The 24473-nt window shown below is 40.0% G+C and overlaps 1 protein-coding gene across 2 annotated transcripts; it reads right to left on the bottom strand.

The window, feature by feature from the left end:
* Nucleotides 1–1852: 1852 nt before the first annotated feature.
* On the bottom strand, nucleotides 1853–17285 carry LOC138205874 (DNA-binding protein RFX7). 2 transcript variants are annotated; one of them, XM_069162212.1, is made up of 10 exons: nucleotides 16898–17285; nucleotides 14374–14407; nucleotides 11793–11877; nucleotides 11282–11321; nucleotides 11068–11190; nucleotides 10841–10957; nucleotides 9881–9965; nucleotides 9580–9787; nucleotides 8144–8439; nucleotides 1853–8052 (listed from the first exon to the last, which is right to left on the bottom strand). In XM_069162212.1, the coding sequence occupies exons 1-10, from the start codon at nucleotides 17023–17025 to the stop codon at nucleotides 4684–4686; spliced, it is 4485 nt and encodes a 1494-aa protein (XP_069018313.1). In that variant the 5' UTR covers nucleotides 17026–17285; the 3' UTR covers nucleotides 1853–4683. The 2 variants fall into 2 exon arrangements, with proteins under 2 accessions (XP_069018313.1, XP_069018314.1); XM_069162213.1 differs by lacking the exon at nucleotides 11282–11321 and having other exon boundaries at nucleotides 11792–11877.
* Between the last annotated feature and the right edge of the window lie 7188 nt (nucleotides 17286–24473).

Raw genomic sequence — 24473 nt, 5'->3', positions numbered from 1 at the left:
GATGGCTGCAAGTCAGCTGCTTAATGAATTCAGATATTGATCCAGCGACCGTGCCTTTTGACAATGACCCTCCCGTCTCCCAGCCCTCATTCAATAGCAATACAATAGGCTCCAGCTGTGAGATCGGCCATGCTGTATCAGCAAAACACTAATCCATTGGTGCAGGTAAATAAAGTTGTCACAGACTCTGTTGTATATTTCGTATTCTGATTCTCAACTATATGTATGAATGGTTACCGATTTTAAGGGATTACTACCTTAAACATGCACCTCCACACTTCAATATCAAATCAAATGAGGAGAGCAGAGTGTAATTATGTATTGATTAGAGCTAACTATTGATTTAATCATCTAAAGCCTTTTAGTTATAATTTAAGGCTCAAACCCAGTTGTCAGGTTAACAACATCTAGTAATGTGTTTACTCAGTTGTTTAGATTTTGAGATTATTTAATTAAAGATGCTATACTAAGGAAAAACAAACATCTATGATGTATTTAAATTACATGTTCTTTCTTAGGAAAACAATAGTAGTTTATCAATCGTGGATGGTTATTGAACAGTTTATAAACATAGGTGTGTGACTGTGTACAGACAAAGGTTATTCACATGAATCAGTACACAGCAATGAAGAAAAGGGTATATTAAAATGTATATATAGATATATTCATATATCTATATATACATATATATCTATAGATATATATATACATACATATATATATGCATACATATATGTATACATACACATATATATGTAAACATACATATACATATATATATATATATATATACATATATATATATATGTATACATACATATATATATGTATGTATATATACATATATATATATATATATATTTTGGATACAAGAAAAATCTTCTTCGCAAAACCCTCAGCAATGATTTTAATCATGACTATGATGCCCAGATGACCACGTCAGTGCCTAAGATAAACAAGAGATGAGCCAACTGTCTTGTTGCCTCATATTACCTATAATCTTAAGATTCTTTGCATATTGATATGCTCTTTATAAACAAGAAACACAATCCTGTATTCCTTGTAAAATCTGTAAATTAATGTTGCCAAATGTTTTGTTGTGGAGGTTGAGGTAACCAGCGGGCTCCACATGGCTAAAGGTCAGCTGTTTGGCCACGATCAATAGGGTTAATGTCATTAACATGTTATGAATATAGCAAGGCCCTGGGAAAACAGAGCAGGGGACCAGGGACCTGGGCTCTGGTTGGCTGGAGCTTGTCTCTAGGAGAGGCCACACCCCGCTGACCTCAGAGGTCATTTGAAGAGCTGATGACCTCTAACCTCCTGCCAAGAGGATGATGGAAAGGTTTTGAGCCTGTATAAAGGTGTTTGACCAAAAGCAAATAAACATTAGCATTAGCATATTTAGAAAAATCAATAATTACTATTAGGTCATCAGCTGGGGACAGTCCAATCAAAGCTTTGTTTTTGTCTTGCAATGTTTGTGTTGAAGGCAGATCCTAAATTTCTTTCTTAAAAACCTATCAGTACCAGGTGGCATTATAATAGTGTTAACAATGACACCCCCTAAAGAAATTGTTTAACTAATAAAACAACCAGTTCCATTAATGCTTTGTATAACTATATATATAAAACTATATAACTATATATATATATATGTAACTATATATATACATATATATAACTATATATATAAATATATATAACTATATAACTATATATATATATAAAACTATATATACACACACTACAATGACTACAACTTCCTGCCATGTTACTTTTTCTCATGCTCGAAGCACTTTTTTTATTTACTGCAATAAAATACAAAATCATCACCGCTTAAACACACAAGAACATTCTTTAAAAAAGGTTTATTGGCTTTTAAAACCACTTTAAAAATCTCACCAGTGAGTACTTTCCATTGAAAAAAGAAACAACGCGTTCGCAATATTAACAAGCTACTGTACATTAAGCAGAACACCAGACAACACCACAGAGGAGGGTTTTTTTTTCTACTGGTAGAAATGGACAAGATAGTCAAACAGAGATGGGTCTGGGTCAGTCAAAGGTAAAGAATCAGAGTCACTGCTTGATGGAGCTTCTGTATTCATAAAGAGGTGCATTTCCTTCATTCAAATTCAAATATCAGTGCCATAATGTTAAAGAAAAATTAAGAGAAAATGTTAAATTTCTTCACAAATGCATTTTGCAAAATAAGAACATGTAAAATCATCAGAAAACAGTCATCAACAAAACATATAGAACAACATTAACTTAGTAAACAGCACACAATGAAAGTAATGTAACTCATGAGACTAGCACTGCCAGTCTGGTTAACAGAACCTGCCCAAATCACAGAAGACAGTGGTTACCAAGAATACAAAGCACAACAGAAGTCATCACACATGCGTGCGTACAATCATTTATCAACATAATGAGCATGTAGGTTTTAAAAGGTTATTTAACTTTTTTCCCTCAATGCTTTATATTCTCATGTATGAGAATGAGTAAGAAATGTGTATCTCACTGAGATTAATGCACATTTTGCTACAAGACAATTAGTCATTTAATTTCCTTACTCATCTTGTCATAAAAAAAAAACAAATTTTCATTTTTTGCGGGCATCCATCATTACATTTGTCCATAAAGATGTGGCAAAGCCATGTGTCATAAAAATTTAGTGCAATAACGTGAACCTCCAAAGTTTGTTGAAACATGAGTAATTTTTTTTTTCCAGTGTCTGCTGAAAGACTTTGAGCACAATGTCTGTCACAGAGATGTTTGCAACCAGCTAACAGTATCACAACTTTTTTTTTTCTCAATATACCATGCTATTGATCCTGCTCAAAGCACACATCACTTCTGCAACCGCAGAGACCTATTATCTTCGAATAGAAAAAAAAAAAAATCAAAATAAATCAGCAAGCGAGACCAGACAGCATTACTTTTACGACACATTGAGCCAGAAATGTAACACACAACATACAGTATCTTGCTGACTATAAATCTGTTAAGCTTTTTTGTTTTTTAAATGGCACATACTTAGCTAGAATAATGGCCATAATATAGTGTCTTGATACATCAAATCTCTATGTATCTATCCTATTTACAGATGGAGCTTAAACATGACTTGTACAACATTGACAATAGCCAAAAACTCAAGCAAGCATCCTACTGTATCACATAGCCTACTTGGCTAGCAGTGATGGTTTCAACATGCTTTCAGGTCCATGGTTACCTATAAAACATAGGACAGTGACCATTTCACAAATTTACATACTGTACATAAGATTTATGCAACTTAATCCTTTTCCTCAAATGCAATAGAACTCTTTTATACCTCTGAGGCTGCCCGCTTCCCGTTGTTGTTAATGTTCACTAGGAGTGTTTTTATGTGTAATAATCTCATATGATTTTCAAACAGATCATCTTTGGTATGGAAATAAGGCTGGATCTCCACAAACATAATAAGTTAAGTTCCTCTTGATCTCAAGATGACATCAAAACATACATGTCAGCCTCTAGCTTTCTTTATAACTGAGCCTTCTCCATACCATTGATATTCTTATCCAAGCTGGGAGTATAGCATGCCAAAAAACAAAACGAAATCTCATGACTGAAAAGTGTGCCTGCCATGGTTTTCATGAAATGACAGCATACCAAATTCCTCTAAATCCGCTAATAATAAGGGCACACACAGTGTAGTCGTTAGCCTATACAATACGCATCTATACTGTAACACTGCGAAACAAAAACAGAATAAGAAAAAGTACTGAAAGTATCAGAGTAACAGCTGCCTTGATATGATGAAGCTCTGGATGGTTCTGAAGATATCTTAACATTATACTATATACAGTCTCTCTAAAGATGGCATAAGGCCTTGGACTTCGGGAATAAGGCAGCCAGTTGTTGATTCCTTTCCATGTATAGTCCACAAAGTGGCCTGAATCCCCGTCTTCTCCCTACTGATTCATCTACTCCCTTTATAAGATATTAAACAGTACAAGAAGTATAGGCTTTAAGAAAAAATTTCACTCTTGGACAATGCTCAGATGTGACTCAGTTTTCCACTGATTTGGTATATGATAACGTATAAAGATTATGTCATAAATTCAGCACCTGGCAGCTTAAGACGCTACCCTTTTCAATATTCAGATATGGCAGGCAAATGTACTACAACTATTATGTGCATATACTACAATACCAATATTGTCTCCATTTGGTTGAACTTGAACTGCACACATTGAAAATAGTATACAACAGCATACATGTTTTGGTGAAGTCTTTTGTGCCAGATTTCCTACTATCCTTAACTGTCCAGTAAATACAAATATTGCATTATTGAAGATTACCCTTCTCTTAATGTTCATAGCATACAAATCTGCTCTTTGTTGAGTGCATGCTGCCACCAAGTACTCACACTGTTTACTTGAAATGCTTACATTTCTGATTTCAGATGAGGGAGAAAAGTGGTTCAATACTGAAACTCTGGGTGACAAATAAAGAAGGAGGGAAGTAATTAAACATCAGTAGGAGAGATTCTCTGGTAAGCCTGGCACTTTTAACAGAACAAATGGCAAAGTCCAGACAAATCCCAACAAACCATAGTTTAAAAACAGGTATACTACATATGCACCAAACCAAACAACAGAGAACAGAAATCATACAGAGTAAAAGATAACATTAACCCAGCATCTCTACTGTAGTAGGCTGGTCTTTGCTTTCTAGCCAGTCAAAACCAGAGTTCACAGTATCACTGCATATCTGCTGAAAAAGCGGGTCGTTCTTCAGTTCTTCCAGTGTTGAGTCTTCATATTGTTCCTGCTGCTGATTCGGATCAAAGAGCAAATTGGTGTCCAACGTGTTAAGGTCAGTGATGCTACTGGACAGATCTGAGGTCAGCCTGATGTCATTTGAGAAGTCGGATGCCGCCGCGTTGAGCTCTGAAGCTACCTGACCTACCAACTGGGAACTGGGGTTGAGGCCGTCATCCCCCAACAAGTCCTTGACAGTATTGTTGAAATCCAGCTGCTGTTGCTCATCCTCCACATCCTGCTGCTGTGTGCTCTGGAGGAGGAGCTGTGGTCGAGTCTGCACAGAATTCTCCTGGAGCTGCTGCTGCTGCTGCTGCTGTTGCTGCTGCTGCTGCTGCTGCTGGTGCTGGTGCTGGTCTTGCTCACCAGGCCCCGCTTGTGCTTGGCTGTCCCCAGTGGAGAAACTCACCTGTTCTCCACTGCCGGTGGTGAGGTAACCATGCTGCTGGAGCTCAAAGGCAGCAGGGCTGGAGCTGACAGGCAGCTGTGTCTGGTGAGCAGTTCCTCCAGCAAAGCCCGGAGTGGTCTCCAGGATCTGTGTGAGGTTCATCCGGGCCGTGTAGTTAGAGGGGAGGTTGTTTATGCCCAGACCTCGGACAGAATCATCCCCATCAGCTTCCATCTTGCTGAGAAGAACATTGGTGATTTTGGCGGTGTTACTCTGACCTTGCACAGGCAGCATCTCGCTCTGCATCATTATGTTCAGAGGTACCGACTGGCTACGCTGGACCATGCTATGGACAGAGCTGACCGTCTGGCTGTTGGACAGGATGCTCAACACCTCGGAGGTGATGGGGGAATTAAAGGGTGAAACCACAGCTCGGGTTGTCGTGGTGGTACTTGTGGTGGTGGTCGGGGGGGCTGTGTTGCCACTGAAATTCCTCTGGCGCACTGCAGGGCTAACACTGCGGCAACGGAAAGTACTGGATGCAGATGTTGTTGACGCCTTGTTGTCCAACGGTGCGGGCACAGCAAAACTCTCCTGTTTGGTTGGAGTAGTTACACCTGTCACTAGTTGCTGCACTGGAGAAATGGGGGTCAAACGGCCAAAGTGAGTAGCATCCTGCCTCGACTGTGACTGAAATGACTGGCCAGGAATTGCAAACGCATGTGGTTTACGAAACTGATCGTCTACCAGGTCTTGGTAGCTGGGCAGAATGCCGATACTATGGTTGGACAAAGGACCTGCAGAGTTGCTGTTGTAGCGGTTGTTGATCCACTCCAGTTTGGCCTTGTCGGGGTGTGTTGCCATGGGCCTTTGCATGGGCTTGACGGGGCTGCTGGAGACAATACTGGCGTCATGGTAACCTGTGATGCTCGAGTTAATGGGAGTGAAAGCGAAAGGGTTCCTGCACTCCACTGGGCTGGGGGGGACGCTGCTGCTGCAGTTGGACAGCGGTGTGCTGATGGGCGTGTGGCGACCCATGGCTCCTTCCACAGGGGTGATGGGAGCCATGCGGGAGCAGGGGCTCTCTCTTGTCAGGCTGTGGGCAAGCGTCATTTCAGAGGTGGGGGTGGGTGTCGGGGTTGGTGTCGGTGTTGGAGTGGGAGTTTGGACAGGAGTGGTACTGCTGTGGGCAGAGTGGTAGAAGGTAGTACTGGACTGGTGAGCACTGAGGATAGTGCCCTGACTGCTGGCTGACTGACCTTGTAGGGAAACATCAACGCAGTTACCGAACAGACCCTTCAACTTCATCTGCTCCTCCATTTGGACCAGCTCCTCCACGATGCTGTCCTGGGTCATGTCATCATCATTGAACGGGAAATAGTCCATGTTGGATTGCGAACCTGCAAAGTCCACCATCTCCTGTGTGAGGGTGAGCTGGCCCGAGGCCTCGGGGGGTTGAGCTATAATTGAAAGTTGGTCAGTAGGGGCTTGTTTGTGTTCTGCTGGTATCTGCTGGGCAAACGCCTGCTTCCGAAGCTCATCGAGCTGCCCCTCCTCCCATATTGTGCTCTTTAAGTCACTCATCACAGAGGCTTCGTGTGGTCCTGAGTTGGCTGGTATGGCACGAGGGTCACCAGTGATCTGCTGTAGCAACGCCTGATCAGACGGGTTGCTTCCAGCTGCTCCGGTGCTGGTATTGGGACTGAGAGTATGGTCTTCGGATTTCATCACCATGTCCTGGGGTTTGACAACAGTCTGGGTGCCCTCAGTGTGTGTGATGGGCGAGTCAGAGAGTGCAAGAATCTGTGTGGGCCCTATAGAGGTGTGTTTCACAGTCACTTTGCAGGGGGCACTCTCTGGTCGGGCAGGGGTTCCTGGTCTGGGGATCCTCTTCACTGCAGCACTGACTCCAGGTTTTGGATTGTCAACTACAGCCAGTGGCTGCTGGGAGATAAACACCCTCTTCACAGGAATCACATGGGACTCCCCGCCTGTGCGCTTCCTGGGGCTCTTGGCATCCTGGCAGGGATCCTTCGATGTTGGGGTAACAGCAGAGGAGCCATTAGATGATGTGTTGCCATTGGAGTTCTGATTATCAACAGTCAAGTACAAAGTAGTGTCATGGCAGTTACTGTTATTGCTGTCCTGAGTCCCAGCTACAGCTATAGATGTGGGAGAGGACATGGGGTCACTTTTTATCCTTACCCCTTTGTCTGGTCCTGGAGAACATTTAACCAGGAAGCTTGGCTCACTGGCAGCCCTGAACTTAGCCACTCTCTCTTCTTTGGCTCCAACAGCAGGTTTCTCTGTGCCAGACATGGGGTTGTTGTCATTTCCAGCTTCAGACACCACTTTGGTGTCAATGCAGAGGGTTGTGGTGGAAGCTGGTGCACTGAGTCTAACTGCAGGAGACTGAGAGGCAATCAGACTCCCACCGTGTAGATGCTGGGAATCGTCCAAAGCGGCTGTGGTGTTCATACCGGCCGAGGCTGGTCGCACTGTTGTGCTGCTGCTGCTGGGAGCCAGAGCGATGGCCGTCATCTTCACCACATTGACTGAGCTGACGTGGGGAGTGGGCATCACAGTTTTTATGGGGCTGTTGGTGATGAGCAGGGTCGGGGGTGAGCGCAGCGTGATGGCACTGGTGGCAGAGGGCTTGGGCAGGATCTGGGCGTACCGTGTACCGTGTCGAGCCAGCCGGTCACCCACAGGACTAGCGGAGATATTCTGGGATGTTTTGGGGGACTGTTTAAGAGACTGAGTGACCACTTGGAAATTCACAGGCAACACTTTTCCCTCTGCTGTCCCTACAGGGCTGGGCGAGGTCATCAACTGCCTGCTTCTTTGTACCTGGGAGAACAAGGAGAACATAATAGCACATTAATGCACATTAAATGAAAACATATCTAAACATAATTAGTGAAAAAACTCAGTCACATACCGTGACTGGGCTAGGGACAGCTGCTACGACGATGCCTATGGTGGGCTGAGGGGAGAGCAGAGCAGGACTTCCACAGGGGATTGTGGGACCTGGGGTACTGGCCTCCGTTCTCTTGACTTGGACCTCACTGGGTAAGGGTGAGTGGAGCTTCTGCTCCTGCTGCTTCTTCTGGATCTTGCGTTGCAGTTGCTGCTTTGCATCAATTGAGGGCGAGGGCAGGGTCTTCACCTGGGGCTGGAATGAGTTTGCCTCAGCCGTGGGCACAAATGCAGAGGCTGGAGTTGGTGTCTTCATTCCTGTCAAGACATGAAGAATTCAAAGGATTATGATTATGAAGTATACAGTGTCAGTGGGAGGACAGAGCAGACGATGATCAGTGGTGATCAGTTCTTGACACTATGTTTATATTGTATATACAGATACACAAGCCTGTCCTTATTCCCAGGATGTCAACTCATGCTGTTTTATCAAACCGCTGCCGTCAAAGAGATGCTCACCTGGTGCTCTTTGGTGTCTAAAACATACGCACAAGATACCTTGTGTTTTATGTACCATGACCAACCGTCAAAGAAAGTCACATGACAAAGTACAAAGAGGGGTAAAGTAGGGAGGCGGTTGTAATTAAAATGTCACATTTAACTCAAACAATTGGATGGAGCAAATCCTGCACTTTCACCCGGGATACACGTGTTCCGAGTCCATGACAAAGAAAAAGTCACCATAGATTTCTTAACCTTAATCACCTTTTAGTACCTAACCAACTAGTTTAAGTACAGTTAGTAGTGTGTAACCCTAACCAAACAGTAACCATGTCACATTTAACCCAAACAATGATCTTTTCTTCTTTTTTTTGTTGCCTAGACACAAATGGCTTTGATAAAACTTCAGAATTTACCTTCTTGGGATTGACAAGGTATTGGATACCCTGTATATACAATGTTTATTCTTAAATTTCTTTTTAGAACTACGTCATCTTGAGGGTGTTAATATGAGACACAGTTGAATCATGAGATTACCTTTTCTTCAGTTCATTTTATCACTTTAACTTCATCACTTACAAACCATGCATGAACCTAACAGAGGACTGCAGTTCTTATGAGTTAATTTGAATTTTGCGAATGACAATCTTTTGTGAAACAGGGATTTGCAATGTGTCTGTAAGTAGTGTCCACAAGCAGCTTTTCTGAAACAGGACCCCTGTATACATATTTAAGAATATTATCAGGAAACACTTTTGAACCATCAGGGTATAGACGTGTAGACCATGATGTTCAGTAGTGATGTCATGAGACAAAAAATGACAAATGTAAACAACAAATGATATTTTTCACACGATATAGCTCATGCCTTTCCAACTTAACATATCTCTACTCAGAAAACACAGAGTCGTTGATGCACAGTACACAATAAACATCATGATCAGAGGACATCTTTACCTGTAGGTGTTCCGGTCATAACAGTGAGTGCAGCCATGGACTTGGTACCAATGTAGTGGCTATTAAGCAGGAAGCGAGCCAGGTCCTCCACGTTGTCAAACTGACGACTCAGGACCTTTTGAGCCCACTCACACACCAGTCCACAGGCTGCAGACCTCATTTCATCTTCAGCGCTCGGAGACTGGCCTGTCGGCTCCATCAGCTCACACTAGTCAGACAGAACAGAGCAGCAGATGAATGAGCATCAGGCAAGTTTAAAAGTCTTTCTTTTACGTTTCAAATTTTCTGCAGTGTAACTTACCCCATCTCCAGACTTCTGCAGATCCAAGTTGGGTAAGGATGGCATGTGGACAAAAGCTTTCTTCCTCAACCCGCTATAACAGTATGTGCGAAGGAGTTAAGGTGATTCTGAGTACAGAGATGGTTATAATTTGTAGATGCTGACCTTGTGTTGACTCTGGCTGAGTCCGTTTTTGAAATTCTGTTTCTAATCTATTCTCATTCTTAGTCTTTACACCAAGACAGAAGTTACCTGTCCCGAAGGTTTGCCAGAAACGAACTTGATCTAAAGCCAGGCATCAACCTTTCAGCTCTGAGCCACGGATTCCTTCATATTGGCTTTTTAAATACGCCAGCAATTGTCCTTTGGAAGTGGTTTAAAGTTCTTTAAAGACTGCAAAATGATGATTAATGTGTTGACAAAATTGACAACTATCATCACGAACTAGTGTATGCAGCATTTTTGCAGTCATTTGTTATAAATTTCCTCTGGATCACAAATATTACATGCATATCTAGAAAAACAAAACAAAACACACAAACAGTCTCCATTGCATTTCTAGGATAAACCTAATTACTCAACTCAAAATAAGAATGAACATGATTTTACATTATTGACACAATGATGCCATTTTTGTCCATTATCCATCCATCCATCCATCCATCCATCCATCCATCCATCCATCCATCCATCTATCTATTGTCCCCCTATCCCCCTGCCATCCAGGCATTCACACTGAGCAATACTACTAATAACTCACCAGGCCAAAATAAGTCACACGTTCAATGTTTGCCCATAGAAACTCAGTTAACAGTCTACAACAACATCCAAAAACACTCACTTACCATCAACAGTTAACCAGTTTCCATGCATTGAGACCTTCCTAATGATTACATTCATCAACACCTAGCAAAATGACCATCAAGCACTTCACTCACAGACACAGTACGACTTTGACAGATTCATCGTATTTAAGGATATTTGGATTTGCCCCTCATGCCCAGTCGACGTGCCTTCATGTTAGGAAAGACATTCTTCATGATCTTTCCAAAGTCTGCTGCACTCAGTGGATTGTAGCCAAGATTGTCACAATAGCTCCTGTGAGAGAAGAGAATCCACATGAGATTATGAGTTAATATAAACTGTATGTTAGCAGACCACACCTCCTCTGTCCCCTTCCCTTCCCCTGACCCCACAACAACACTCACTTGTATTCATCATACACCTCTTGCTTCGGGAGGGAAGTCTCTGGGTGCTCTTCTAGGTGATTACGTATCCAGTTGAATGCATACATCTGTTGAGTACGGCTTGACGACATGGAACTCTGATCACTGAAATCGGTGCATAAGAAACATGAATCTGGTGAGGCAGAGCCCTGGACTGTTGTGCATCATTTCTTGTTAATTACAGAAACTTTAATACCATAATCCAGGAGTGGAGGACCCCCTCTCATTCTCAGTCCAAATGGGCAGAATTTGGGGGTTGGGGTGATGAATAGATATGGGGAAACAAATGAAACACAGACAGCTAGGTATAGCAAAAGTCTACATATTTCAGTGGTTTGCTTCATAATGATTATCAATCATACAGCCGAAAAATTACTCATTACTTTGTACTGACTCAACAGTGCCCAGCAACCCCCTTATAAATGCCACAAAGCAAAAATAAAACTTTTATTCTATTTCACTTTGGGGGCCTTTAGCCAAACCTGTGTCTGTGTATTAGCCAGTGATAGTGACTTGATTTTCTGACAAGCAATGAGGCAGTGCCGATAATGTAATGAGAGCCACAACAAAGCGTGTGTGTGTGTGTGTGTGTATGTGTGTGTGTGTGATGCGTGTGTGCGTGTGTGTGTGTGTGTGTGTGTGTGGTGACAAAAAAGGCCGAAAAGCAAAGTGGAAAACTTGAGTAAAGTGTGCGTCTGTGACATACCTTTTATCATTGCCACTGCTGGGACCAGAAGGCAACTTAAGGTAGAGGTAGAGTTTTTCGATGTCTGTAAACTTCTCAACATCTTGCTGTAAAAATAAAAATATCACAAAGGAAAAGGAATCAAAACATTTTTTCAAATAAATGCAAGTCAAATTCATGGCAGTAAGCTGCAAACAGAATGAAGACAGAAGCTGATAAACATGATGAAAATGTCTGTGGTCTGACAGAAAACAAATCGATTTAAGAATCTAGGACCCATTTTTAAAACACTACACAGCTTTGACAATTACACACAACCATCTCTTTACTGAACCCACCTTAACTGCTCTTCAGTTGGTTTCTTAGAACAGGTTTATCTCACCTCTTCATTTTCTATTTGACTCTTTGTTGCTAGGGGAACCAATACTTAAATGAATGAGGTGAGAGCTGCCAGCCAATAAGCAGTGAGTGAAAACACTATTAACTACAGTCCATTGATACAAGCAAAGTCCTCCTCTGCTAACATCGTGGCAGCAACCCACTTTTTTTAAAAAAAATTTTTACGTTTTATGTTTTCTTAAATTTTCTAAAATGGCCTTTACACCTGATCTCTGATTTCTGGTATCATTTATATAGTTTGATTTACATGTCTCAGACACGGGAAGGAACTTGAATGTCAGCGATTTCCTTTCAAAAGAACAGTCTAACATTTAAATCCTTGTGCCAAAGGTCATGATACTGTACCATTCAATCTAGTCTGAACTAGTCCTACACTTATCTTCTCATCAAATCTTTTTTTATCCACACCCAGAGAAAAGCAAATAGTGAGTGAAGATTTCACAGGTGACTTCAAAATATTTTTCCCTAAGAAGGATGTCATCAAATGAGCAAGTTATTTTTATCCCCACCAAGGAGGTTGTTTTCTCTGTGCAGTTTGTTTGTTTGTCAGAAGGATCACAGAAAAATACCAGCCTGATTGTCATTAAACTTGGTGGAAGAGTGTAGCTTAGGCCGAGGAAGAATCTTTCAAATTTTGGAGCGGATCCCAATCATTATTACAAATTTCCCTCTGAGGGATTAATGAAGTATATATCTATCTATCTATCTCGGCAGATCCACGCATTATCTTTCACTTTAATTAACAGTACAAAATAGGGCATTTGTCATACAGCTTACCATCCAGTAGATGGCAGTAAAGTTCAATGGTGACAAAACATAGGCCATTTTAGAAACACAATGACTCCATATCACAGTCCACAGTCATGGGTACCAGTAATCCTCTGGGATACACATGTACTTTCTCAAAGTTAATACAGCCAGCAGTTGGTATGGAAGACACTTGAGGACAGTAGTTTCATAGGAGAGAACCGGAGCTGATACAACAGTTGAGATGTGAAGTTTCAGCTCGACAGAAGTGTATTTTGACACCACTGTTATAGTTTTAGTTATACACAGTGTCCAATATACTGAAAAGTGGTTGCAATGGCAGATTTGCATATCGTAAAAGAGTGGAATGTTGGCTTTGGTGGAGGTTTGCATTTTCCGAGTACCCATTTAGTTAATATATTATTTTGCTCGGGCAATACAATGTGGTATATTTTTGTACATAATTTACGCCATGGTAAGATCTCCTGTTGTATCCATCCCACCATTACTAGTCCCACCATTACTAGTACATGGTAACACTGGATTTACAGGATCTGTGTATCTATGTGATAAAATATCTTTACTCCGAAGTTATTAGTGTCATTGGATATGACAAAATCAGAAAAATCTTTCAATAAAATCACCATAAATATTTGATGTGATCATAAAATTAGGGATTATATCCATATCATCCATTGTTCACTGTATCTTACTATTCTCTACATTCCTAACATTTTGTCCCTTCATCACATGTGCCAAACACCAGATTTGTTGAATTTAAAACCCAGACTATCTGTTTTATTGATGACAAAAAAATAGACGTCACTTAATTATGTTGCTTTGAGGTTACTGATATGGCTCTGCTGCTGAATACAGCCGTGACACCCTTCATCTCAGATAAATCTAAAACAAATACAGGTTGTACAGAAAAAAAGGGCATTAATGCATTGATGTCAAATATATATATGACTGAATTTATTAAATAACCCGCACATGTTTATTTACACATCACACGGAGATAATGAGCTCAGAATTTTTTGCACATCTCTAATTTTGCACATTCAATATTCCCTTTGCATACAGCACTGATTGGATAAATGTATATTTACAGGCCAATGTAATATGCATATGCTGTCAGTATGGTACACATTTTTATGTTAAAGATCATATTGCTGTGATGTAAATGTTAGGTAAACAAATTTAGGCATCAAGGTTTTGGTTGAGTCATTTGCATGTTGAAGAGCCACTTATCCACTTCATCAGGATGTAAGCATGAAACACACATTTATCATTTATGCTGGTTTTTTTTTTAACAAACACAAAAGCTGCACACCTGGTCCTCTGACCTTTCTATAGGCAGGTATACGTGACTATGACAACAAGGGGGTACAGTGTTGTAGTTTACAAACAGCAAAGACTTTGCTTTTCCAGGTAGAACAGTATTTATGGATACTCACCAATATGCTGTCCACTTTTGATTGTACAGATTTGCTGCAAAGAGAAAGACAGCAAAAGCCAGAAATGAAAATGAAAATGAATACCATTTAAATAACGTTGATACATCCAGGATGTTCTCAACATTTCAACAAATACATTTTTTAGCCTCTATCCCTGTTAAGTAGATTTTTTTGCATATGATAACAACAAGCTACATACTAAAAATGAGTCTTTTTATGAACCACTGGTCAGGGTGGATGTGTGAATTTACATTTTTAAATAACTTAATTGTGATACAGAATTAAGTGTAACAAAGTGTGATTTAAATCAAGACTTAGTGTCATTACTATTACCTTTACCTACTCAAATGTTATGACACACTGTACATTGGTTTTGGAAAGTAATCAGACTCCTTCACTTATAGCTCTTAGTTGTGTAATAGATTTTATTTAGAACTGATCGATCTACTTTGTGGCTGTCAATTTACACAAAGGTGAAAACATTTATGAGAAACCCTTGTAAATTTACTCAAATCTATAACTCTCTCCTACATATGAATTCAGACCCCTAATTCACCACTTTACAGCTTCAAGTCGTCTCCCCGGAGGATCCTTTCTAAGTCTCTCCCCAGATGACCTCTGAGGTTCAAATTCAGGTCTTGGCTGGGCCATCCACAACATTCAGAGACTCGTCCCAAAGCATCACCTCCGACCGGCCTCCCTGTCCCTGTTCCAGAGAAGTTAGCTCAGAGCATGATACTGCCACCACCCTGCTTTATCATACTTATGGTGTTAGCCAGGTGATGAGCAGCAATACGGGGAGTCCTGTTGATTAAAAACATGCCTGAAGGCCACTGTGCTCCTGACAACATTCAAAGCTTTATGCCCTCTCCCAGATGTATGTATCTATAAAGAGTTCTTTGGATTTCCTGGCTCATTTATTTTTTAGTCTGGCAGTACAACCAATGGGTGGTCTTTATTTCTTCCCTACTCCCTGAGAAACTTCTTGTGATCATCATTTTGGGTCATCACTGACAATTGTGATTTTTGCATTGTAAAATGCAGCATAGTATATTTGGAAGCAGCTCGAAGACAATAATTTACATGACACTAACACTGTACTTGTTTGGTACTGTAGGCTGTTTTTTCATAGCAGACATTTTGACTTGTAATAATAAGAGAAGCACAGATTACTAATAACATTAATGACGGCTCAGTTTGTTTAAGCATAATGGTGTGACAGTGACTCGACGTACTCCTGGACCAAAAAACAGCTAAATGTAATTCAGCCTTCGTTAATGAAATGGCAAAATGTCTGCTGAAACAGGCCTCTTGTGGGGTGTTTTAAAGGCAGATTACAGTGCATTCATTGCAAAGTCAGAATTTGGACACGCAAAGAATGTGGTGGAAAGTAAATATATTGTAGTGGTGTAAAAAAAAATTGAGACACTCCAACGTGATGTTATGCTTTGTGATACCCTAACAAATCTCAAAATCACTGTATTGATTTTTAATTATGAGTATATATGCAAAGATTAGTGGCAGACAGTGGTTCATTTTTTCACAGTATACTTTAGTATTTGGGGTGACAGTTGTTGTCAACTTAGATTAAAACAATTTATCTCAATATACCGTCTCGCTTAGAGTATCACAAAAATTTTGAATCGTAACTCCTGTATCAAAATCACATTTTCAGATTATTGCCATCACACAGCACTAACAGAGTATATAACACCATTAAGTTAATAGGGAGGGATTTCAAACGCAGCACAAGAAAGATAATCAAAGCAGGTGGATCAAAGAGCGCATTACAAAGCGTCTAAATATTTATGTAAATGAGAGATTTCATCTGATTAAATATTTTAGCAAAAACTTAATGTGGCTGTGAATTTAACCCATTGTAAATCACATCTATTGAGCATGCAAAAGACGAAGTGGTCGGAATTCTTTACAAAGGCACTTTTTAGTCCGCTATAACAAGATAATTAAAGCAAAAACAATAATGATAATTAACTGCATTTTAATCATAATTTACTGCGAGCTGATGGGGGAGTCAAGCAGGACTGTGTGAATAATGCCTCTGGAGGTAAAAAAATATAAACGTAAATATAAAGTTAAGATTTCGGATATTTCTGTCCTCATGTGATGGAGGCCTCTCATTAGCAGCATTAAATCAGTGTGAGGGTGGATCTGTCTGCTTTGACACCTGTCATCCTGAGCATCAGCACCACCGGTGGATTTAGTGTCATCTGCTATAACATGGCCTCCTGTGGCTCGATGCTAATGATCGCAGCCTCTGCTGCTGGAAAGGAGCCCGACCGTACCGTGGTTTTAATGCACAAACAGGAAGCGGACAGCGCCGATGTCCCGGCTGCTGTCGTATTTCGGTCAAATAGCCGCGGTTGGCCCGGGAGAGCTCGTGTTATTTCCAGCCGCTTTGTGCAGCACACTGCCTCCCTGCAACTCCAGTTAGATACGCTAATTACGAGGCTACGGCTAGCGAAAAGGACAGTGTGGCTGCATGAGGATCTTTTTCCATCCTTACCAAATTGAATTCTTTATTTTGAACTGTAACGCGTTAGCCTCGGGCCCCTGGAGTCCTGGGACCATCGCTGGAAGAGAGCCTAATCCCGAGGCAGGCTTCAGACCAGGTTGTTGTTGATCATCAGCCATCACGATGGAGGGGTGGTGTGGGAGCTTTAACAAGTAGGCCTCATCCCCGGCTGTGCGCTGCACCGGACCCACCGCCGCTGGAGCGGCTCAGTCAGCTAGGACAGCCCGCTGAATCCACCGCAGAGCATGGCTACAAACACTGGGATCCGACGAAACACAAAACAAAACCAAAAAAACAGCCGGGCATACAAAAGGCATTTCGCAGGGGGTATCTCCACTGCCGCAAATAGCACGCCTGCAGCAGCCAGCAGCAGCTACAGACGAGCTGTCTGCGTCAAGGCGCACACACGGAGCACGGACCACACCGGAAGTACGGAGGGATTTGGCAACAAAAATAAAAGTGATATTTGTTGTGTTGAAATTAGGGCTGGGGGATAGGTTAGGTTAGGTAGTTACTTTATTAATCCCCGAGGGGATTTTTTTTTTCCGCTACAGCAGCATACAGAAGCAATAAGATAATAATAGAATAATAGAAAAGCAATAAAATAGCAGTAAAAAATATAAAATATAAAATATAAAATGCACAGTATATACAGTATATACAGTACTGTATATATCTATATATATTATATACAAACAACCAAGAAACACAGTCAACATTGTTATTGTTGTGTGATGGATTTTGCCAGAGGTGAGTTATTGTACAGTCTTATTGCGGTCGGCAGGAATGATCTCCTGTATATGTCCTTGTGACAACGGAGCTGGAGGAATCTTTTGGAGAAAGTGCCCCGCTGTCCCTGCAGCAGGTGGTGGAGAGGGTGGTCAGGATTATCCAATATGGATAATAGTTTGTTCAGCGTCCTCCTCTCCACCACCTTTTCCAGGCTGTCCAGTTTGTAGCCGATGATGGAGCCGGCCTTCTTAACCAGCTTGTTAAGTCTGTTGGTGTCGCCGGCTCCAATGCTGCTCCCCCAGCAGACCACGGCGAAGTACAATGCACTGGCCACAACAGACTGGTAGAACATCTCCAACATCTTGCTGCACACATTGAAGGATCGAAGTTTCCTCAAGAAAAAGAGATATGAACAAAATCAAACATCCCAGTGTTCTTGACCCCCATAGCTCTATATCGACACTCTGAAAGTATTGTAGGGATGACTACTGGTGCCTTAACAAATTATTAACATACTGATTCCTGTTAAATAGTCATAGCACTGTGGCAAGTACTATAACATCTAGATCAGTCTGCTAGATTTAGAGAATGATTTCATTTTACTGTAATGCAGCCTTTAAATCCAGGAATACACAACAATTATGCCATATCATGATTTAAGATGTAATACTGATAAATTACCCAGCCTACAAGACCTCATTTTTTCAAGTCTTTACTAAAACAACAGTCACATGTAAACCACAGAGATTTGATTTCTGCTGTTCATACAAGACATTGACACGGTCACTTCCAAAAGAAGTAATGGGGGACAAAATCCACAATCTTCTTCGTTACTCACATTATTTCAGAAAACAAGACTTCAGCAGAATACATCAGGGTCTTCAATAGGTCTTCCACAGTTATAGTTTTTTTTGTCACAACATAATCTCCATGTGATTCCACACACAGTAGATATTTCCTTGGGGATAGTAGCCAAAACAAAAAGGTCATTTTAGTATTTTTGTGAGATATCCACTTGATTTGTCAGCCTGAAGAAGCTTCTTTGATTAAAAGATGTGTTTTTTGCAAGAAGGACAGACTGCAGCTTTTGGGTTTTGGGCTTTTAGCTGCACAAAATTTGAATGACTTTGATGGGCTTTAAACTTTTGATTTTTACTTGTATGTGTACCTATGGTCTTTACAAACAAAATGATTTATCAGTTAATTAAAAAAGTGTCATTTTATAGTCAATAGGAGAGACAATAATTATTTTCTGCTCCCTTTGAAAATAAGCCCTTGCCTTTTATTTTCACTGGTAAAATGTGTACACTCAACAATGACGCAAATTCAGGAGGTCACATTTTAAAAGAAATATGTGTCTGCAATTCTCTCTGTATGTTAAACTTTGAAAGTGTTTTCTAGTTGAGAGTACACACTGCAGTGTTAAACATGTCACACTGCTCTCCTTCAACATACCCTACTTTGATCCCTACTCCTTCAAACTGAAAAATATTTAATCGACATATTATTTAAGTAACCTACTTGTCCTGTTAGTTTCAACAATTGCATGTCGTTTCAGCTGAGTATTAATTTCAAAGTCCTGACCGGGGTTTCAGTGATTCATTATGTCTAACTTGATGCTGTGTACGTGCTGTAGTTCTGCGGTCAGCCTGCGGGGGCGCCGTTGCAGGAAGCTGGTGCATGAGATAGTGACAATGACGGGTAAACAGCCAGGATGATATCACTTAACCATGTAAACCGGGCATTTACCAGCGTATATCGATCTCAATATCTACCTATATGTTTCAGTCGAATGATTATCTGACCAGACTCTCGGTGAAGAAATGCTGAAACGGGCCTCACAGACAGATTGTTCCCAGATTGTCTTTGCTCATCAAACAGCATACTATTTTTTCTTTCGGTTGAAATCTGAGACACACTTGGTCGGGAAAAATAACCTTAGAGTATAAACTGAATTGAGACTGTCTGTACCAGATATAAATACACCGTTCACTTATGTCACATCGGTAGACCTACTATAAATGACGTGACACACGTGTCCAGGTAGTTTCACTATAATTGACCCTTTTTAATCCACAGATGATTAGTAACAGCCTATAGATCCCCATCATTAAAATATACATGTGAAAATTCAGAAGAATGAAGTCACCAAGTCAAGAAAAACAAGACCTAAATAAATTCTTTCATCATGACTTATTTTATGCTGCCATCTGTTGATAGAAACCGGTAATGTTACTCCGCTGCTCCACTGACGCCATGGTCATGAAACATACCGCAAGACAGCAATAGACACACATGGGGGAGGCATGTATGTGCAAGTAGCTATACAGTGACCTGGCTGACTGCAGACCTCTTAAGATAAGAATAACAGGGAGATGTGAAAATGAAAGAAATGTCGCTGTATGGTTTCTGCTCCTCTGCAGGACGTTACGTTACGTTACTCTGCTTCAGCTGTGTTTGTGCATCTGTCTGAGTACAGTGTGGTACAGATTCTCTGTGACTTTTTCTCAATGCAAGTGGATGTAAGTCTGACAAGACCCAAAGAGTCAGAGGCCCAGGTCAGACATTTTTTATTTTTTTTATTTTACAGGGTTGTGTGTGTGTGTGTGTGTGTGTGTGTGTGTGTGTGTGTGTGTGTGTGTGTGTGTGTGTGTTTTATCAGAAAACTGATGAAAATAAGTTGCCTGCTGGAGTTTGAGTCCCCAGTCTCAAAGTTGGTGTTGATTTCTCCCTATGTTGATGATACTGTTCTTGTAGAAGAGGCAAAATTAGACCTGAGCTGTATGTTCATTATAGCTTATTTGTTGTGGTGATATAAATTTGGAGTATGACAAGAAACATGTTTCCCTTACAGACAAAACCACATGAATTTCACATGCAAAAACGCATACGATCACGTGACCACATGACACACGTGACCCATTGAATAAATGTAGTTTTGGAACATTTTCATGGTGTAATGTGTGAAGCTCATGTAGATGCATGTGAAAACTTTTCCACATATTTTCACCATGTTATCATTTGTTGCAACATATGGAAACATGTCACACGTGATCATGTGTCTCGTGAAAAACATGGGAAACTTGTGTTTTTTCTGTAAGAGTCCTGTTGATATGATAATAAACACTAAGTATTATATTAAACCTATTGTTTTCTTGCAGAAATAGTTTCTTAGGAGCTTGAAGTATGTATAACAAATGTGTTGATGTTACTAGACATTTTCTTAATAATAAATGAGGGCTGACAAAGGCTTATTATTATTTATTTATTTGAAAAAAAAAAAATCTATAAAAAATGTCCAGCTTCATTTATGGTTAAGGGAAGTGGTGTTATTAAAAACTGCTAGCACCTTTTTATACTGTGTAATTAAAAATCAATTATTGTGTAATATTACACATTACAAGGTCACAATCCTCAGGATTTACATAAACCTTGTGTTTACATTGTCATATATAGTAGATTTACAGTAGATTATGGAAATGTTTTGATGCAAACTAAAACCGGAAAACTTTCATCATGCGACCCATGGGCCTCTATTCAACTACCACTGCTGTATTGAGGGAGGTTGTGAATAAATAAGGAGAGATGTTGTGCAGAATGAGCTGTTTCCTCGAAATTATCACACGCTGCTTGGGGATGAACCTCCCCAGCAAATTCAGCCCAAGAGCAGACCGGTTGATGCAAAACAAAAGTCTCCAAGAACCCCAAATTTTCATTACAAAAATAGGTAGCTCTGCACATGTTGGTGGGAAAGTTCATGTGTCTACAATCAGAAATAGATTTAACCAGTTTGACCAAGACGGGTGTGCCAAGAAAAAGCCTTAAGAACATTAGAGCAAAATAGCACACTTGTAAAAATACTGACAAACATTTATTTGGCCACAGTAGCATCAAACATGTTTGGTGCAGACCAAAGACATCTTTTTTAGTAGAAGAACCTTGCACAAACAGTGAAGCATGGTGGTGGAAGTATTATAGTTTTGGGCTGCTTTGTGCTTCATTGCCTCAGACATTGTGAAGCTTGCAGTTATTGATTCAACTGTATTAACTTGTGTATCATATCAAAGAGTACTTGATGATGAAGTGAGCCCATGTGTCTGAAAGTTGAAGCTGACCTGAAGTGGAATTTTCAACACAATAATGATCTAAACATACCTGCAAATCCATCAAGGAATGGGTCAAAAGAGGAGATGGAGATTTATGGAATGGCCAAGTAAAATTTTAATCCCAATTTAAATGTGTGGGGGATTTGAAAGAGTCAGTACATGCAAAAAAAAAAAAAATAACTCAAACATCTTGCAACAGAAGAAATTTTGGAAGGACAAATGGTTAACATTTTTTTAGAGAGCTGATGTCAGAAACTAGTTGAAAAATTATGCAAAACACCTACAAGTTATTTCAAATAAATTGCGTCAAAAATAGCATCTGACATAAAGGGTGAACTTACTTTTTTCACATAGGAATATTAAACCTATTGATATTTTTGTTGAAACAATGATGAAAAACATCAAATTTTCCTTGTAGTGGTTTGTTTGAGTGTATCACCTTCATCCGCCGGCTCTGTTTCCATATTTTTTTCACATGACTGTATGATAAAGGAGCCATGTGAGGTGAGGTGATAAGGTTAATATGAAGTAACTGTGAAACAAATTATTATTGTTAAACATAGTATATGTAGTTTATATTTGAATCAACATTTTTGCTGCTGTGTGAAATATGAAGTATTGTTTGGGGGCTTTGCCCCCTCTGGTGTTTGACATTCATATGAAAAAGGGATCAATCATAATTCAGTACACAACAAATCTATTCATAAAATGTAGATATTTACTCAGGTCTGTTTAGCCATGATTAGATTTTTTTTTTTTTTTTAAATGAAAGCTATCATTTAGAGTAAAGCAGATGTGATGTAAAGTTTAAGGATAAGACAACTTAGTAAGGTGTGACAGGCAAATGTTTTAACCCTATCGGGTCTTTCTAATTGCAGACAGATGCACACAGATGTCTAAATGGCCCAGGTTATGTTGAGAAAACTGATATAAATGATTGTTTGTCTCTTAAAAAACTAAACATTTATACAGTAAGAGATCTGAGGCAGAAGCGATATAAAACTGTTATGGTTAGAGAGCCAATGATCTTTATTGTTATATTCTTGACCATTTCTCCATCTTTCCACAATGTATCACACACATCCATCAAATGTTGTCACTGCTGACTTGTTAACAACACCGGAGGTGTGGAACGGCAGCACCTCATCTAAATCTCAAGAAAATGTTGTTTCCTTGTTAGTCATTGTTTTCTCACTCTATTTTTGACCTTGGGTTGCTGGCTATTCTGGACTGATTTATTTTACTGTCAATCTCCTGTCACTTCTGATTTGGGTTGGAAGGTCTCATCTCTGCAGTCTTTGCCCTTGCTCATTCCTCCAAATGTTAAGATTTGCGAAACACTCCAGCCAAAGTGGCTGCCATTTTTGTGGCCATATCAGACCGAGGTAGCAATTTATGGTATCTCTTTAATATCTTTTCTTTTTTAAAAGGAAATATTTCATATTAAACTGTGCCATTTTTTACAAAACATATGCATCTACAAGTCATTTTGAAGTTAAATTCTTCCTAAAAATGTGTTTAAATGTAAAGCCAAATAAAAGACATATAAAGGTAAAGCCTATGGGAACATTCAGTCTGGATGATCAGCAAAAGTCCAACAATGTTTTATTCTTTCTGATAATCTTATTTTAAGAGAAAACGATTAATGCTAATATTCTGCACCTTTTCTGTGTGTTTTAGCTTAAAAATAGAAGTTCCATTTCACTAATTGTGTTTGTTGCAGAGTTTTGATGTCATTACATGTTTCCCAGAGATCAAGCAGGTCACACATGAGCCAAGCAGTCACGTGAAGGTACTCGTCTTCTCAGGTTCTGGTGAATGTGGGTCAGCGAGGTCATGTTGGTGCAGAGTTCGCTGAGTCTGGCACACGTGCGGCCACGGCCAGTCCTCAATCCTCTTACAACCCCCCACTTCTTCAAGCACTCAGACCAGACTATAAGATCAGCTCGCCGTGTTCACCTCTTGTCCCGAAGACACAGTAGATCCTCAGTACAGTCACGCCAGCAGTTATCAAACAGCACAGCCAACTTGTTTACCTCTAGATTCATACAGTGGTCCTGTTTGAGATGCATTCACTGACATGACCTCTGATTGAGATATTTACAGATGGGGTTTAGAGTTTTATTGCTTGTCCAGACATTATCCCATTACAGTGGTATCAAATGGTTAATGCACCAAAACAAATAATTTTTATAAATTTTTCAAAATGAATTTTAACCAAACTAATTAATTAATCTAGTAAAACATGAACAAATATCTAAATAAAGTACTCAAATGCTCCTTCAAGTTGTTCAAGAATTTCAAAATGGATAAGAAAGCATCGAGCTGAAACTATTAATCATTCATTTAAAAATTAATTTCTAACTCTGAAAAGTAATTTTTCAAGTAAAAATGCAAAAGGTTTGGTCATCGCAGTGGTTAGAATTGGAGAATTTGCTTTTAAAAGAAACATATGATAGAAAACAGCCTTTACAATTGTTTGAACAAAACAATAAATTTAAATAGCTCACTAGATGGGAAATTATACCGCAATTTTCACTATTTTCTGACAAACAAAGAAAATGATCTCATTGATGAAAATGCAACTAATCCTCAAAGGTATTCTCATGTTTCTGTCCTGTGACACTGCGAGACGAAAAAGTATCAAGCCCGCAGTAGGGAAGCACTTTCAGTCATTTCACTTCTTAAATGCTGTTATCAAGAACCCAAAAATAACACACAGGTCAGGT

The sequence above is a fragment of the Embiotoca jacksoni genome, unplaced genomic scaffold (assembly GCF_022577435.1).
Source record: "Embiotoca jacksoni isolate LCO1_2020_lvr unplaced genomic scaffold, fEmbJac1.0.p SCAF_3, whole genome shotgun sequence".
In the NCBI taxonomy this organism is placed as follows: Eukaryota; Metazoa; Chordata; class Actinopteri; family Embiotocidae; genus Embiotoca; species Embiotoca jacksoni.
The sequence above is the reverse complement of the archived record's forward strand: the minus strand, read 5'-3'. Positions and strand labels throughout refer to the sequence as shown.

Excerpts from the sequence above, each read along its gene's own strand:
- LOC138205874 (XM_069162212.1), bottom strand. The coding sequence starts at position 17,025 with ATGGCTGATGATCAACAACAACCTGGTCTGAAGCCTGCCTCGGGATTA. Across the intron at positions 14,408-16,897 it reads AAAATAAAGAATTCAATTTG|CAAATCTGTACAATCAAAAG; the intron begins GTAAGGATGGAA and ends TTCTCTTTGCAG. Across the intron at positions 8,053-8,143 it reads CTGTCCCTAGCCCAGTCACG|GTACAAAGAAGCAGGCAGTT; the intron begins GTATGTGACTGA and ends TTGTTCTCCCAG.